The sequence below is a fragment of the Brachyistius frenatus genome, unplaced genomic scaffold (genome assembly GCF_029030835.1).
Source record: "Brachyistius frenatus isolate BFR_SWC_R1_liver_20210118 unplaced genomic scaffold, ASM2903083v1 Contig_38, whole genome shotgun sequence".
Lineage (NCBI taxonomy): Eukaryota > Metazoa > Chordata > Actinopteri > Embiotocidae > Brachyistius > Brachyistius frenatus.
Window position 1 is genome coordinate 3,106,902 of NW_027210637.1, and position 18,879 is coordinate 3,125,780.

The following is an 18,879-nucleotide window of genomic DNA, read 5'->3' on the forward strand; positions in this document are numbered from 1 at the left end:
CCTCGGAAACCTGCACATACAATTGGGGAACATGCAAACAGTTCAGCATTCTCCAAATAGTATGGAAGTGCTTGGAGAGAATGGACATGTATGTCTCAAATCAAGCACATCTGAGAGATGAATAAATCTTTAATCCCTTATTGCTACGACTGGTTTGAAGGTAACTCTTTTTATTTAGATTATTTATGTTCCTGTACTTTGTTGCAAAGCATAAGAAAAAAAAATCTTCAATCATATTTTGAGATTTCATCATTTTCAAGAAGTCCATATTGCTGTAGCGCCTTCACACTCTAGCACCTTGTTAAAAGGTGTTACAGCACCACTGTTCTGCAGAACCACCTGTTTAGTCCTGAGCACACCGCAGTCCAGTAGCCACTCAGGCTTTCAAATGTTTCAATGTGTAAATACTGTCAGGGGAAGAATGCAACATCACCTGGTTGGCAGATAGAGTAAACATCACCACAGTCTGCACTTTTACTCCTGCATGGAGTCTATACTTGTAATAGCCGCGGCGTGTTCTTCACATTAACGGGAAGGCTATGAGTAAACTGTTGGACTCCAGCATAAGGAGGAAACAACCATTGCCATGGATACTCAAAGACTTATTGCTTGTTCAGCTGTTGGGTTATTTAATGTGCTGCTCCTCTGCAAACAACCCTACAGCATTCTTAAATGAAATATATCTGTATACCGTGTGCAACGATAAGCCTTTTTTGATCAAACAAAAAACGATTCATGGACTTATAGGTCAAATGTCAAATTAATACACGGATAAAGTGATGCTTTTATTTCCGTTTTTGTTGTTGTTGTTGTTGTTGTCTCAACCCACCACGAAAAATAGCCTACGTCGTAAAGAGAATGTAGTCACATTCATGGGATTATTTCCGAGTCCGACACAGCGAGATTTGATCATTTAATTCCTGCCATCAAACTGTTGTTTTGAATGCCCGTTAATATGGCGAATCTTCCAGGCAGGCACATGAAGAGAGGCGGGGTGGACAGGGTGTAGATGAAAGAATGGGGCAGAGCCCCGGTTTGTTTGCTTGTCTGTCTCCACGCAGACACTCCCGACGCTGCAGCATCCCACCATCACCAGCATCACCAGGTGCAGTGGAGCAAAATTAGGTACTATGTGTGCGTGGAGAGAGGGGGGGGGTGGGGCGTTGTCGCTGGGGGCAGATGAAACGAGGAAGAGAGAGAGAGAGAGAGAGAGAGAGGTGGCGGGATTTGTGTTGAAGCTTCTATTCTGTCAGACATGCGCAAGAGCGTCAGCGGCACCACCACCACCACCACCACCACCGCCGCCGCGCTGCGCCGCGCCGCGCTGCGTTTCCGCCTTGGCTGAGCGGCGCACACAGCTGAGAGGGGAGGGGAGGGACGCCGAGAGGAAGAGCGGAGCCACCGAGGCGCAGTGAGGCACAGCACGGACTCCGAGCAAATTACACCGACGCACCAACATCCCAGCCGCCCGTCTCCAAATTTACACGTCAAGAGGGCGACCTGTGCGTTGCGCGGCCGAGCTTTCCAGCATGGAGACTGCGCTAAAAAAACAAGCTCTAAAATGTGACATTCACGGGGGAAATCAGAGTCGATAGAGAGAGAGAGAGAGAGAGAGAGAGAGAGAGAGAGAGCGTGTGCATGCGTGTGTGAGAGAGAGAGAGAGAGAGAGAGAGAGAAAGTGGCGATCCCCTTTTTTCTTTTGCGGGTGATTTCAATTCTGTGTTCTGCAGTCTGAAAATGAAGAAGTTCAACATCAGGAAGGTGCTGGACGGTTTGAAAGAGGTGTCCTCCTCTGCACCGTCTGTCCAAGTGGGGCCACAGGAGAACCATCTGATCCAGGAGACCGTCCAGTCCGAGCATTTCCAGCTTTGCAAGGTTCATGATTTTATTCTACACCTGTATTCATTAGCACTTCTGCATGCAGTCTTTTCTGTTATCATGTGTACATGTTGTGTTGCGCTTATCCCTTTCCAGGACAGAAAGTGCATGTGAGCTCCAAATATTTATTTAATTAATGGCATATCGTTTAACACTAGTCTTTTTTTCTAAACTAACGTGCAAATTCATATTTGGCACTAATCCATTTTTAGAAATAAATTCCTTTTCGGGTTCTGTGCCTGTCCAAGGCATGGCAGTCAGTATAACATATCTACATGCAATGCGCATACTGTATGGCGAGTGCACTCTGGCGACAGGACAATACATATTATTTGGTTGCATCTTTTTGTAGTGCATTTTACTTGGCACAATTTTAAAATCCTATATTGTGTTTGTAGCAGACCTGTACGTGTGTATTCTCTGTGGAAATAGCAGTTTGCTGTATGTGCGCATGGCGTGAACTGTCATATCGAGGGGCTGGGCTGAACTGATCCCTTCTTGCATAATCTGCTAGGTTTGGATTAGCAAAACGGTGGTTGGTAGTTGGCGTGTGTGCGCGTGTGCGTGTGTGTGTGTGTGTGTGTGTGTGTGTGTGTGTGTGTGTGTGTGTGTCTCTCTCTCTCTCATCCCCTTTCGTGTTGTCTTTTCCTTGTCGTGTTGCTCCATTCTCCTCTTCCATCACCTTATCCTTTCTCTCCTCTCTCTCTCTCTCTCTCTCTCTCTCTCTCTCTCACACACACACACTCCTCTCACACTCCTCTGCTGTCTCCCTCACACACACATAAACACACACCACTTTATCCCCAGATCATTGGTCCAGTGGGGACTGATGGCGTCTAAAGTGAGAGGGGAAATGGCCTGCCCTCTTCTGTCTGAATTGGCCATAACAATGGATCGGATAATTAAACATTCACGCAATTTACATGCTGTGCATGCTACATCTTACCCTGCTGTGAAGTTAGATCAGGATTTCCCCAGTTGCGCTCCAACGGTTTGGTGTGGCCTTTTTATAGACTCCACTGTGTGCTTGTGCTTTCTATTGATTTCCCCACATATTTGACCTATAGGCACGGCTTGTTTGTGGATTCCTTTTCTGGTTTTAATGTCTTAAACTGTGTGATTATTATTAAATCTATCAGATCGTCTAGGTTTAATAGCTCTCTGCAGTTGTTTTTCTAGTGCAACATGGTGTTGAAAACACAACCTTCGCTTCTAGTAGCTGCCACAATACCTTGCCAATGATAGGTTTCATCATTTTTGCATGGTGGAGTCTCTGTGTGCTGCTGGAAGTCATGTGACTGTTTTACTTGTGTGTTTAAGAAACCAACAACCAACCAAACACCAATTTAAACTACAGAGATTCAAACCTGAGGCAGATTAACATTTGTCAGAACTAATAAGATCGAGTGCCTGAAATAATAATTAGAAAATGATGAAGGATCAGCTCAACACACCTGAGCGCTTGAGAGATAGTGTGGTTTAGTGGCTAGAAAGACCAACTTACTGACTGTAGGTTTTATACCTAAAAATATCTATCAACAGCCAGACATCGGACTGAAGTGTCTTTGAATATGACTTCAGCCTTCCTCCTCTACCTTGGCTGTCTGTACAGAAACTCGCTATAATGGTTCTCTACAAGGAAGGCAGGAGTCTCTGATGCACTGAGTGCTTCTTATGTAACATGCTTTAGCCTTCTGCCACTAAGCAAACACATCCAACAGCCCACCACTGGCTGACTGATGCCATAAAACTAAAGTCACACAAATATACTGAGAGTGAAACGGGAACACCTTACAATGCAATGCACTCCCGCAGAAGGTCCAGCAACAAATCCGAACCAAATATCGATGCCTTTAGACTTCAGCGTAATCACGACTTCATGTTGGAAGCAGCGAGAGAAGGCAAAACGACTTAAAAAGAGAGAAACGAGAGAGAAGGCATTTCAAAATAGGCCCATGATTTTAAAAGGATCCCAAATAGCGAGGCCAAATATCAGCCTATCATGAAGAACAGGGGATGCACACAAAGACCATTTGTTCCTCTCCTACATTCTCGCTCGTCTGCACAACGTCAGGCTTAACATTTCTTTTTCATAACACTTTCCGCATCCATCTGGGTCATTTGTTTTAACAAAATCAGGTGTGTGACATCTTCTGACACAACACCACCCCTGCTGTGAAATGCAAAATGATATTATCTCTGACACTCTTGTCGCTTCTCTCTTCTGTGTTTTTCATCTGTCTGCATATCACACCAGACCGTCCGTCATGGCTTCCCCTATCAGCCGTCGTCCATGGCTTTTGACCCTGTGCAGAAGATACTGGCCATAGGCAACCAGAGGGGAGCTCTCAGACTGTATCCTTTCAGTTGCCATTGAGCTGTTATAAGTTGCTGTGGCCTGTGGCGGCTCCTTCGGGGAGCTGCATTCCTGGGAGGCAGTAGCAGGTAAGTGAACAGATGTCTGAGCTGCTGTAGCTGCTGATGTACGTCAGTTGAGTTTCGGTGTATTTTTAGGGTGTGCTCGAGACTTTTTGATAGAATGGCTTCACAGTCTCCTGGACCTCCGTGCGCTTGTGAGCTTCAGCATCAAGAATAGGATCTTTGAATTACCTTAAAGTCCGTGTTCAAAATGTGATCACGTTAAGATAATGCTTAAACCGCTGACCAACAATAAGCTTAACTCGGCAGTCCTTGAATTGCACGTTTTAGCTGCTGTCACTGGCATTACCTTGTTCACATATTTTAAATCACGACAAGTCCCTGAAAAGTTTACATTAAGCCACATGCTGAGGGACGTGTTGCAATTCAGCATAAGCGATAGCTCGTGTCTGCTTCCTTGCAATATGAAGACATTTACACAAACAGGGACAACAGCTTGCAACGAAACGGCACCGCAGGGAGTCGTATAGCTTCAGAGAACGCCCGCGAGCTGGCCTGCGTGAGGCTGCTTTTACAGGTCCTCCATGTGTTCTCCTGCCTGTCCGACAACCTTTGCCAGCTCATTACGGTGTGATGAAGAGCTGTCCGCTTTCGCTGTCCCTCATTCCCACCTGCTGGAAGCTGTGGTTGTGACTCTGTCTCGTTCACCTGTACAGGATAAGGGAGGGTAAAAGACAGGATAGATAGATAGATAGATAGTTACTTTATTAATCCCACAAGGGGACCTTCCCCCCCCCACCCCCGCTACAGCAGCATTATAGGTACAGGAAAGCAATAAAACAACAGTAAAATATTAAATATAAAAATGCACAGTATATACAATTAATAGAATAAAATAAAATAGAATAATTCAATTCAATTCAATTAAAACTAACTAAACAATTGTGCAAAGATTTAAACAAACAAGAAAACAGACAACCAACGGTGTTATTGTTGTGTAAAAACAGAGTCAGAGGCAGACGATGATGTTTACCGGACTTATGAAGGAAGAATGATGGGCCTGTGGACCCTTAGCATGTTTTCTTGTTCTTTTTAACGGCAGACAGCGGACATAAAATTGTTCCTTATTTTCTACAGATGACTGAATTTTCCTAAAGATTTACAGATTCAACAGAAACCACAACCCGACCAGAGCAGGTTCTGTCAGTGGTACATTTGTCTGAATAGATTGGAGATGAAATCCCTCCTCTGATATGTGAGGGCTTTTGAAGGAAGTGGTGAATAAGCTAAATGGGGCTTATGTCTTTCTTGCTGGTACATTACTCCTGTGAGCTCCAAACTGGGCACACTCAGAATAAGAAGCTGTATCCAAGGAGCCTATAGCCAATCAGCTTAGAGATCAAAATGCATTCTTCCTCAGACTTCTCTGCGTTTGGGTAAAATGATCTTGTCAGATGTTTTCCTGCAAGCTGTAACTGGTCACTTTGAAATTGAATGAACAGAGGAGTCTCTCTGGGTGATGTGGACCAGATAGTCTTATCACAGTCGGTGGAAGGTGAATTGGGAGTCATCCATCTGTTCTTTGGTGCTGCTTCTCCTCCCCTGTTATTTTGCTGTTTAGTCATCCCCGTCTCTTTATCTGATGATTACGATACCGCTGTGGCACAGATGAAGGAGGTATAATGGAGGTTTCATGATTCATAATTTTTGCATGGCTGTGCTGACGCATGCGGGTTTTGTTCGAGGATGTATCTTAGTTTTTGGCTTCTTACAGGTTTTGAGTGAGGCATCCAGGGACTCCTGCGCTGATACACATCCATGTCCTGGAGGTCACAGTTAGTGGCTTTTCCTGGATATCAATGTCTGTGCGTGTTTGTTTGCCGGGTTGGCCTGCCAGGACATTTGGCAGCAACCCTCTTCCATGGAGGATTACAGGAAGTGGCAGATCAAGGGCCTCAGCCTGGCAGCGTGGCACAGGACTGAGAATTACAGCACAAACAGGAGCTGTATGCTGCTGATGTGTACATGTGCGCGAGTGAATATGTGCGTACTTGTTTGTGTGTGCACGTGCCCTCAGAGGAGACGTCCGATCCCTCTAGCCGTAAAGCCAATCGCTTCTGTGATTCCCCCCAAAAACTATCCAGCGTTTGATGCCCGCCACTGACTCTGCTGCTGCCTTCACTGTCCAGCTGGGATGGATGACAATGTCCCTTTGGTGTTGTCTGGAGGAGGGAAAGAGGGGAATAGAGAAAGGGGTTTGGCAGGGGAGCCTGCGGATAGGACAGGCCAACAGACGAGGGAGAACAGAGAGAGGGAATAGATAGGAAAGAGTAAGAGAGGCAGGCTTTCCCTTTTTCAAGATCTAATGGCCAAGAATAGAATCCGTATTGATCTGTGTGTGATAATGCACTGAGACAGATATGCCCAAGTGCACACACACACATTGAATTGTTTTCTGCACAATATCTCAGGAGCAAAAAGAAGTCGTGAGCATTTAGAAAACAGATTTTGCTGCGCAAGCAGTCACCCCACATTAGCTATCCTTTGGATTTGCTTTGTAATTTTTAGAAAAATAAGCAGAAAAGCGGCGCTCCAAAAGGCTGCATGAAAGAAGCAGTTTTGGTTTTAGTGATGAGACAGTGCTTCTGATAAAAGGTAGTGCAGCGTGAAGTCAAAGGAACCTTCCGGCTTCTTGTTCCATATGTCCTTTATTTGTTGACCCGACAGAACAAAATTCTTGGCACTGATGCCACTTAGTACCCGTAACTCCCGAGACTCTTTTGGCTTTTAGTTTAACCAGGTTGTTGACACAAAGTAATATCGTAAGGCCAGCGACAACAGACACAATATGTATCCAAACTCAGGTCATAGTGCAACAAGTGCCGTCTTAAATGTGTCTGTAGAACTGACAAGAACTCTGAGAATGTATTGTTTACCTTTGGGTCAGATATTTCCTCATCTAAATCTGTAAACAAGGCTAATGTTGGACTGAATCCAAGTTCTTACATGTTAAAATGACAGTAGATGTGAGTAGTTTTGCATAATAATAATAATAATAATAATTTAAAAAAAAGACTTTTACAAATGTACTTTGAATAATCAGCTGTATTTTCTGCTGGTTCATTTTGTGTTTTTTACTCCAAGCACAACAATTAACACATTTTCCAGAGCACTGTAGCATGCCGTTGTTAATGGAAGATTTTGCCACTGTCTGACTGAAAAATGGACAGTTGTGAAAGCTTATCGCCATAAATCCAGAGTCATTTATATGTATTTGTGTGTGTGTGTTTTCTGGGTGGCGTGCTGCTGTGTAACAACGTGGCGGCTCACATCTCCGGGGAGATGGCTCTTTACTGGTGGTGGCCTGGAGAAATGGCAGCACTATAACTCAGAGACTCCCTGTGAGCCTGCAAGACGCAGATCAATAGATCAAATTGTCAGTCCGTGCTCTGCCAGATTATCTCCTCGACAGACGCAGGACATCATAAGACTCGTACGTCCAAATGAGGGCACACACACACACACACACAGTTATTATTTCAGGATGTACATTCGGAGGTGGCAGAGACAACACACGTTTGTGCAGATCCGCACACACAATGCTCGATGAGTTATACAAATGTTAATGACCGTGCACGCAAATATTTTACAGATATATATTATTTGTACTGACATACACAAAAGGGCAAACGCTTGCAAATGCAAGCAGACGCTGGTGCACACATGTTTGCAGAGACAACTTTGTACACCCATAAACACAAAGGCTTTGCAGTAACGGCTGTGACTGGCTGTAGCCCTGTGCAGCTTTTGTGTTGTGGCGTAAATTGACTCTGACATATCTTCATCATGAATCCTCCTTCTGATTCACTCCGTAACTGTGCTTCAAGCTTCCTCTACGTCTACAGCCACAGGAAAACCTTACTGAGCCATGAGTTCTCTGACTGCACCATAATGGAAACAATTTTAAGTGTTAAAATGGAAATCGTTGCTCAGCAGCAGATGCTGGAATTTCATCGGTTTAGTGCGCACAAAGGAAAGTGTTCAATTGTAGCTCGCAGTTTCAGGAGAGCTTCACCACATGTGTACATGGATGTTTCTCTTTGTGAACAAACTTAGATTCCAATTTCATTGGATTCCAATTCAGGTGAGAATTTTCTGAAGGATCCTGATACAATCTACCGCAAGCTCTTGTTTCACAGTGCAGTTCACAGACGACTCTAACAGTACACTATCTGAATATACTTTCTTTGATTCTATGCTTTTAAGGTCAGCACCTTGTCTTGCATTTTTAATGTGAGTAATGCTATAGATATTCAATCTGGTATCATTATGGATTATTAGTGTTAATACCGTAATATTGATAATGGATTTTAATTTCAATGTGAGATAACAGCGACTCTGGCTTCTTTTCGAAGGTATGTTAAAGTTGTGTGTCTGTGTTCAGTTATGCAACGTGCCGGAGGAGCATAGCACAGCAAAGACGAGCCTGACAGCAACGCTCTCGTTAAAGGAGTTAAACTGCTGCTGCCGTCAGTGTGTCGTGTAGTGGGAGCATGAATGACTTCAGCACGTGTGATCGGTACATGCATCCGTCTTCATACACTATAAACTGTACTCCGGTGGGAACGTCTACAAAAATTCATTAGCGAGTTTTTCCTGTCTCAATGTATAGCGGCTTAGCTCGCCGTAGCATATGGGGTAATGGAGAGGTTTGAAAGAGAAACGGTATCACTAAACATCAAGAGGGATTAGTGTCTCATCCCAGTTGACCTCATTTGACTTTTTACACAAGTGGAACAAGGATTGGGGAAAGAAGAGGGAATCGTTTAGAACTAAGTCATTTTATTGCATATGATGAGAGAGGCAAATGGTGTGTGCGTTCATATGCGTGTGTGTGTGTGTGTGTGTGAAGAGCTGCTGGTAGAGTTGGATGAGTCAACTTGTGTCTGCTAGATGGTATTGCAAAAAAAATTTGAAAGCAGAGTCCGTGATGAGGTCACCAGGGAGCTTCCGAGATGTGGCTTTCATGTCAGTTCAGTGCACATCAACTTTACACCATTACTGCAACAAAGCGTGTGTGTGTTTGTGCTTGTGCTTGTGCACTGTAGTGAAGTACTCTTAATCAAAGACCCCTCGTGGCCCAGGTTTCATCTTTCATTCTCTCCAAAAGCACTCAGCCTCCTGTGTTCTATCGCTTCTTAGAAATGGAAAACAAATTTTGCTGCATCAGTACCACAACAATGCAGTTGCTGCTTCTCTCCGTCCAATATCCTGACAGTGTGTTCTGCTTAAGTCCTTCAGCCTTGACAAGCGCCGAATGGGATCTGGGTTTAGGGTGATTAAAGTTGTGCTGCCATGTTGCTTCTCCTCAATAATTTAGTGTACATTTAACTCAAACTTTTACTTCCCTTGCTCCCTGTCTGTCCAGTCCTGTCTTGCCAGGAACAATAGTTTTATGCATGTATGTGTGTCTGCATGGACAAGTGGGACACATGACTTCGAAGTTTAGTTGTGTTTATCCAGATAACTAATGGAATAGGGTACATGCACAAAAACTCATCCATGCACAGACACCCAGCCTTTCTCCTTCCGGTGACTCATCACAATTCAGGAAGCCATGCAGTATTTCTGTCCACTTAAAAACAATGTTATTATAGGACAAGAAATCTCAATACAGGTTAACACCGTGGGCTGCTGTCAGAGGCTTACTAATAAATAAGTGTTGTCTGGAAGTTAATGAGTTCATTTTGACCTTCAGGTTTTGTATTTAAATTATGATTATCCTTTCACTAAAGATACATTTAATGAGAAAAATTGACGTTTGACTCTGTGCACAATAAAAATAGAAACCAAGCTGTAAGTAGTGAACGTGTGGGGGACTTGCATGTGTGTTTGAAATAGAGTAGCAATGCCTGAGAGGTCACCAACCGGCTCACTAATTATTCCCAACAGAAGGGAGGCAACGCTTGAGTGGCTCATCGTAAATACACAGTGTCGTGTGGCCTGGAGAGAATAAATGGGTTCATGTTTGTACACATACATCGAGAGAATGTATCTACTGCACTGAATGACGATTGGCTGTCTTCAGACTGCTGGTGGACGTGTAAAACTGCAGGGTTTTGATCAGGCTAATGATAACAGAGTTTGCGTCATCATAATGCCTTATAGTGATAAAAGTATGAATTGAAAGTATAGATTAAATAACTATTTGATGAGATCTGAGACCCCAGTGATGTGGCTAAATACTGTAAGGGTCTGCACGGCAGATTAGCCAAACATGTGAAAGAGAAAACAAAGACGACCGATACTTTAATGACATCCAATCTCTGGCAACGGTTGCTTGGAAGAGTTTAACCTTTGTCAGAGGAATCGAAGAACTGAACGAGTTTAAGAGTTGTTGTTTACTGTGTCAATCTTTGTTAGCTAGGTAGTAGGAAGATGACAGTGACAGATTTAATCCTGTTTACAGAGCTTTAATTGGTGGAACTGGTGCCATCAGTAGGTATACTACTACACCCGGTGTTGCTAAACAAATGGGAGATGTGGGCAGGAAATGAAAAGTTTTAAACCATTTTAGGACTCAACCGTAGCTGTGCGTGCACACAGTTTTCCTGGGAACCAAGAGATTCAGAACAGCATTACATGTGCAAAAGCTTTCGCTTTTAGCAGATCAATTTATTAACTGCTCCGTCTGACTTTACTGAAACATGTTGCCTTGATCTCAGTGATATTTTTCGTGAATGCATTGCCGTTATAACTAAAACAGTGATTTATGATCTGAGATTGGCGCTGCGTTTTAACCATCTTGTGTGGAGTATTCTTGGAACCTGATTTCCTGCACCCTTCGGCCTCGCAGACGGTGACAGTCGGGGGGACACACAGTGCTGTCGGTGTGTTGTGATTTATGACAGGAATTATTTCTCATAACTGCATTTCCAACATTGCCGAGGCCACTTGTTCCTGCTGTACTGATTTGCACTCATATTAGTGCTGGTCAATATACTTCTCTAATGTAACGGCGCTCATGACCAAAGGGTTTGACCGCTGTTCCTTCCCTATACCACAGAGGTCCCTTATCATCAAGAGTCTAGTTCTCAAAGCACACTCTATTGGATTTGTATGGTGTGTCTGGTTCAGGGGTTATGGTGCTTTAGCCTGTGGTAATACTATGCCTCCTATTGATTTCACTTGTAAGTCTGAGGCTTTCATTTTCATGACACTTTAGTAAACTCCCCGAGGAATAAATGGCAGTGCTGCAAAAATCACATCAGCAGCAAAATATTAAAAAAAACAAATAATCCATATATCCCCTTTGTCTATAAATAACGCAGTTCTGGGTAGGTTGAAGTACAAGTTGTTGTTTGTGACTTGCCCGGAGCAGCTTATGGCATGTGCTGATAGCTCTCGCCTGTCCAGTCGTATAAATATCACTTCTTCATACGTGCTGTAAATCCAGCGTCTCACTGAAACGTCACTGTCATTTAATAAATCATACATGACATCGACAGAGAGCGAGCAGTATGAGATCAATTTAAATGCGTTTTTGAGGTTGAATGACAATGTGATGACTTTCAATTACCTTCAGTAGACACAGTGTGCGCCAGGAGATTGTTGAGAAGCAACGTCTCGTCTGTAAACACGTGCTCGTCCACAGGTCGGGGACGGAAGCTTTCCGTGTGTCCTGCTGTCGAGGGAAAGAATTGGAAGACAAAGTAAGATGTAGTTTTGTGTAAGAAAAGGTCACAGCTGAAGACGTGCGTTTGTTTATTCCCAAGGTGACCTGACAGTGAAAGGCTTCTCCTTGACTGAATAAAAATGCTGCGTTTGATGAGCAAAAAATAAAAGAACGTCTGTTCAGGTGCCGGTTTGAATTCAACATTAGTGAGACTTGTTTTTTTTTTTTTTTTGTGCTTGACATCGTTGCTGAGGTGTGGCAGTTTTGAGTCAAACTTCTGCCGTCAGGTTGGCACAGTCCCTGTGGTGCTTGTAAGGGGCCTGGCTTACAGAATGCCATGAAGCACAAAGGTTTTGTCGTCTCATTTTCCCCCCCGCCTTTTATGTGACGGGGCCACAGCGCTGAAATACTTGTATTTCTCCCTCTTTTAATGCTCTCTCTTACTTCATTGACTGTTGCACTGCATTTTGATTTATTTATTTTTTATATCTCTGTAATTAACATTCCCATGGTTGTAATTGTGTAGTTGTTTTAGGATTGTATAATTTTTCTAATGGCATTTTTTATGTTTGCCTCATGCACTTTGTTTCCGACCACAACCACCGTGATGAACTAATTATAATTAATCAGAAATCATTTATTATTAGCTTTTATGTCACCGTTCACATTAATGCAGTGAGGTTCGCCAATGTCTAACGAGATCACATACATTATAGGTTTTTACGATTAGTATGTACCATGATGGGAGGTGGACAAATGTGGAATGTTTGAAGATGTTTAAGCTCCTTTTAAGAGCCCCCCCCCCCCTCACCCGCCGATGTTTGTAGTATAACAGGGGTGTTAGGAGACCGAGGCGGTTGTGGTTTCATGGCCTACGGGTGACAAACCGTGAGCACCTAATGGCTGCGGGCTGCGTAAATGGTTGGTTATGACCTTACGAAAATCTAGATGCTCCGTCTCTGTCTGCAACGTCCTCCACATGCGCGCAGACACATGCACGCAAAAACAGAGATTCCCAAAGTACCAGCCTGTCGCTGTGTTTGTGTGCTGAGATGAGTGTGTGTGTGTGTGTGTGTGTGTGTGTGTGTGTGTGTGTGTGTGTGTGTGTGTGTGTGTGTGTGTGTGTGTGTGTGTGTGTGTGTGAGATAAAGGCTACTGCAGACAGATACTGATCAGTGTGTGATTTCAGCTGCATACATACAGTAGGTGTGTGTCTTTGCTCGTGGTCACTATATTTGCGTGTTGTAAACTCCAACAAGGCCGTAACATTCAGCCAAATGTGCATCCAGGTGAGCCATCTGTTACGGCAGACACACACACACACACACACACACACACACACACACACACACACACACACACACACACACACACACACACACACACACACACACACACACACACACACACACACACACACACACAGTTTTCAATTGCTTTATTGCTTCAAAGCCCAGACATGTATTACACAATTGGAGTCTGACTATTCTATTTCATGCTTTTTACCTTCTTTGCTAAAGGCTAATTTTCTACATACTCAACTAAACCAACTCCAGCTGGAGAATATTAGTGTCTCTGTCAGCTGTGGCTAACAAGCCTACACTGCCAGTGTGGCCATGTGGGTGATGTTATGGGACGAGGACTGCCCTACTCACCGTACATGTGCCTTGTAAATGTTTGCTGTTGTTTACACTTTTACACCAGTACAGCAAAGCGCTTATGAAATTCACCTTAGGATAATATTTGACACAGCGATTTGTTCTCCCAACTAAAATATTTCTCAACAAGGTGGAAAGACCTCTGAAAGGGTTCCAGCTGCCCTTGTGCCCTACACACATTTGAAAATTAGCAGAGCATATGTGTGGAGTCTTTCTGGGGTCTGGTTCCTTGTCTCAGTAGGACCACCAGATTGCTTGCTAACAATATGATAAGTGGAATCCGTCCACTTCTGGTCGGGGGCTTCAACAGTTTTTGCCCATTTTGGGTCAAATTCTTATTAAAAAGCTTTGATACATCAAACTGTTAGTAAACTTTTCAATCCAATAAAATAAAAGCACCACTAGTAAGGCCATTAACCTTTTACACATTTAAACTTTGTGCAACAATAAAAAGAACAGCAGCAATTTTAAGGGTGTCACTTATTTGTTAGATAAAACCAGCTGGTGGGCAATGCTGAGAGAAAATTACAATATTTATAACAGCAATGTGATTTTTTTTTTCTTCTTCTGGAGATCAGAGCTATTTGGAAAAAGTGTGAGTCGTCTTTAATGCGAGGATTACGTGTAGATAGTTTGTTCTACATGTTCAGATCAGATATTATTTTCAGTGGAGAGTGTCTTCTGCACAGAGTGTTGCATTGTGGGTCGTTTGTTGCTTCAAGATCCTGATAGGAGAGAGTGTATGAATCTGTAACTGATAAACAAAACACATAAATAATTATAAAAAGTATTCAATGTTTCCCTTTCCCTTCTTGGTTCGTCTGTATTGTCCCTCTCCACGTCCTGCTGAGTTGAGCTCAATGTTTCCTTGTGGGCAGTGATGAGGACAGAGCCTAGATACTAAACATTAATGTTGTGCATACTCTACCTAATAATCTGTTCCGTGCGAGTTGGCTGCACTTCGCTTGATCAAAGCCCCAAACTGGGATATTCCATTTATTTTGTCTCCCTTGACTGACTCCATCACGGGCCTGCGGTGTTTCGGTACTTCCTCCTCTTGCTGACGGTGGCTTGCGAACAAATGTTCAAAATTTTCCTCAGCTCAAGGGAGAGGGCTCTAAATATCTGCTCAGTGACTTAAGCCTCACTGCTGCCAGCCCAAATAGATGGCATTTTGTAATGGACTTTGCTTGAGTAAAGCCAACGTCCTAAACTTTAGCCGGCTGAGGTTGTGATTCTGCCTGGACCTTGGCAAGGTCTTCGCCTGTCAAGAAGAGCTACGCAAATCTTGACGTTTGCCTTCCTCTGCTTGTAGCCGCGATGATATTTATCCCCCTGTTGCTCCCCTGTAGGCTGCCCGTTAGTGCGCTGTCATGCTGAGCGCCTGCAGGGAAGACATAAACATGTGTCGCATGACCTGATGACTCTGATGGCTTTAATGCCACACGGCTGTCATGTGCACAGCCCCGCCCCCTCCTCAGCTCCCCGCCTGTGCTGTGTTTGATATGGGCCTGGATTTAAGTGCATCTGAGTCTGTTAATGTCCAGCATGTGTGTCTGTGTGTGGAACGTGACTGGCCATGGGGCTGTTGTGCGTTTCCGACTGATTGAAGCGCAATGTGGATTGTGTTGTGATGTAAAATGTTGGAAACGGTGGGGAGGGAAGGATGAAGGATGAGACGGACATCTCGGTGGCGACGTACAGAGAGGAGGGAGGACGAGGAGGGGGTTACACACTTGTGTTTGTCCAGAGACAAAGCGCTATGGTACATTGTGTCCGTTTTGCTTTCGTATCATCCGGAGTAGGAGTTGGCAGATTCCACAAGAGGGACGTATGCTGTAATTTCTTTTTTTTCTACAACACTGGAGACATCTCGAACAGCATCAAAATGCTGCAAAGCTATAGAGATACGACTACCTAAAAGTGCCGCAGATGTGTCCTTGGTTTGTCATTCACTGCAGCACAACCGGGGCTGAATCCCTGCAGCTATAGGAGACAGCATGGCAAGCAACAGGAAGAGAGGAGGGGCGAAATCACTGCAGACTGACGAAGTTGCGTCTAAGTTTAGAAAAGTGAAGAGGAGGAAGAGAAATTAGAGGGAGATAAAGTGTACTGTAGGAGTGTCTGCATATGGAGTGGAGCCATAGTGGTCGCAGCCATCCAGCTCAGTGACTCAGAGCCCCGGTGTTGTGTGGGTGGGGTTTGCAAAGATTGGAAGGGCAACAATTGGTTCCTGATCCAACTGTAATCAGACTGCTGTCCAAGCAGAAGCCAACACATGTTGGTTGTTTGTCTTCTAAGAGCAGGATAAAGTCAGACCCCTCGAGGGGGGAGATGCCCACCATCTCTCACCCATCACACGCATCTACTGCAGACCCCCCCTGTGTGCACATAAAAGAGCATCCTTTATCTCTGCATTTTACTTCTTTGATTCATAACAAAGGCAGCATGTGAAGGAAAGGACAACCTTGCAGCTTTTGGATCCCCACATTCATTCCAGTGATGAATCAGCTAATTTGTTTGATAAGCCAGGAGCCCTTGCCCTGTCCCAGACACCAGTGGTAGTGAATGATGAACAGGCAGTGGGAGAGGTCTCAGCTAGCCATGCCACTAGGCCCCCATTAAGCCTGGATTGGGGTCTATTGGCCTGATTTCTCTTCTTGTCTGGTGCTTGGCAACGCTTTTGCTTTCACATTAGAAGCGGGTGTCGATGATTGCTGATAACTCTATGAGGGAGGACAATGGTGAGCACATTAACCGTTAATGGCCCTGCCGCAGCCCTGACAATATTAGCATCCAGGGAGAGAGAGTGCTCTGGTAACTATTTCACTGACAGCTAAATCACAGATATTACAAGAAGGAGTGCTTTAAATGTAATTGGGTGCATTGTCTACTTTCTAAGAAGAGTGTTTTTATATTCCGTCTTACTCTCTGTAGGCAGTTCTCACAGTACCAATTAGCAGCTGGCCCTGGTGCTCATTTTTAGAAACTGTTGCTGCAGCGCCATGCATTTTTAATGGAGAAGGCCATTGTAGCAGGCTGTATTCTGCGTGTGTGCATTTACTGCATGCGTGTTCGTGTGTCCGTCCTTTACGTCTACGTATAGTGTATATACAGTGATGCAGCTTTACAGCCAGAATGGGGGGGAAGAGCCAGTTGAGTGAAATGTGTGTGTGTGTGTGTGTGTGTGTGTGTGTGTGTGTGTGTGTGTGTGTGTGTGTGTGTGTGTGTGTGTGTGTGTGTGTGTGTGTGTGTGTGTGTGTGTGTGTGTGTGTGTTTAAACCTCTGTCAGCACGTGTACATTTGTACGTGAGCGTCTGCTTCCATTTGTGTGTGTACACCGTTTTGTTAGCTATCAGTGATTTGGACACTAATTTGATGCGACAGCTTTGGGCTCCAGACACACTCCCTGAATCATTTTGAATAAGACTTGTGGGGCTCAGATTCCCAGAGGTCCCTCTATTAATGCTTCCGTGGCTCCTGTGCATTGCTGCAAAATTAATTTGAGGCTTAGCCAAATCTAAAAAGAAAAAAAGAAAAAAGGGAATTGTCCAAAATAGAATGAAAGAACAAAGCAGCACAGGCAGCCAAACATTTTGCAAGAAATGTGAAGCTCACATTTATTTAATTGTATTACAGAGAATATACACGAGATGTCGTTCCTCAGAGGTAAATCATATAGCTGGACCTGGAGGAGCTTTCTACGCTCTGCCGTGTTCTATTACATCACATTTTCAGTTTTGTGTTGTGAAAAATGTCTTTCACTTTTTATAACAGCTCAAATCTATAGTTTTCTTTTTCAAATCGATATATCATTAATAGTATTTGTGTTCATTTGACTTGGTCAGCTGATTACACTGTGGTGTGGAATTCTGGGATTGATAGTGTCTGGAAAGACATGACAAGACATAGATACTTTAAATAAATCTGAAAACGCACCGACACACATTCAGGTGCACATTCACTCACACATCTATTGTCCTCGTTTCAAAGTAAACAGTTCATGAGCTTCCAACACATGGGGGTCAGTTTATTGTCAGTCTGGTTTACGCACATCTCACAAAAGCAGGTGTAGTTCCTATCAAATGTTTCTGTGTATGCAATGCATGTATGTACTGAATATCAGCACAAATGCACGTCATGATCCTTCCAGGCATCCTGGAAGAGCGATTGAGTACGAGGGAGGAGGAAATAGGAAGAGCGACAGATCAGACAGAGAGGCGATAGAGATAAAAATGACCGAGACGGTTCGAGCAAGAGAGGCGTAGAGGCGACAGAGGGGATTAGCAGCAGAGCGAAGAAGACACGCTTTCTTTTTTCTGCTCTTACTCCTTTCCTCTTTTTTTTTTTTTTTTTTTTCTGTCTTGCAGGCTTTGCCAAACCCGCAGTGATGAAACGGAATACATCCTGGCCTGCGAGCCCTCCACACTGCGCGACACATGTCTGCAAACACACAAACGCATGCACATTCGCAAACAGGGACAATCCGCTTGACTTATGTAACTGCCTTTGTTGCACTGTGCACTCACTTTAGACCCCTCCCCCAAAAGCCTGTATATGGCGTGTGTGATGTGATTATGTGTGGGTCCGTCTCTGCCCTGTCTTCGCTCTTCTCTCGTAACCTGTCTCTCATAATCCCAGGCACTACAGGAAGAAGATGAAGCACAAACAGGCTCTGTAGTGTTTGTGCTGGAGTCATATTTTTATAATGCACAGATGGACATGTGAGTCATCGAAGTACCGTTGTTTAATTAAGTGCATGTTGTGTTGTGGGTAGGATTGTGCATTCTTTATTTTATTTATCTTGTCATTCAGACAAAATTCCCTTCCCTTTTGGTGTCCTGGATGACTTAATCCAATCAAGTGCATCACCTGAGTTAATCCAGAGCTGCTCTGTGTCACTGCTTAATGCTATTAAAATGACTACACTTACATTCATCCATCCTCCAGTACATTTTACTATTAACATCCCTGACCTGTCCTGGTCAGGGATTGTGATAGTGTTTGTAGAGGTATTTTGGTCAGCTGGTGGTGTGACCTAAATCCAACCTCTGTTCAGCCATCAGATTACTGTTATCTGAGATTATCACTTTTTTATTTGGTTATACAATGCCAGAAATGGTTGAAAAATTCCGTACAACATTTGCTACAGCCCAATGTTATGTCATCCAATTGTTCTGGTTGAACTAGAGCCTAAAACCAACTATTTATGATATCACAGGATCAAAAAAGAGCAGCTTTAAATCCTCTCAACTGAGAAGAATAAAGCGATTAATTGATTATCAAAAT

The 18,879-nt window shown here is 43.8% G+C and overlaps 1 protein-coding gene across 4 annotated transcripts in view; it reads left to right on the top strand.

Annotated features, from left to right (window-relative positions):
• The first annotated feature begins 1,274 nt into the window (after positions 1–1,274).
• Positions 1,275–18,879, top strand: part of stxbp5a (syntaxin binding protein 5a (tomosyn)) — a 90,234-nt gene continuing 72,629 nt past the window's right edge. For all 4 annotated transcript variants that reach the window (XM_069701815.1, XM_069701816.1, XM_069701817.1 and 1 more), the window contains exons 1-2: positions 1,275–1,875; positions 4,136–4,233. In XM_069701815.1, the coding sequence (XP_069557916.1) occupies positions 1,738–1,875; positions 4,136–4,233 (236 nt within the window). In that variant the 5' untranslated portion in view covers positions 1,275–1,737. The remainder of the gene's footprint in view (positions 1,876–4,135; positions 4,234–18,879) is intronic.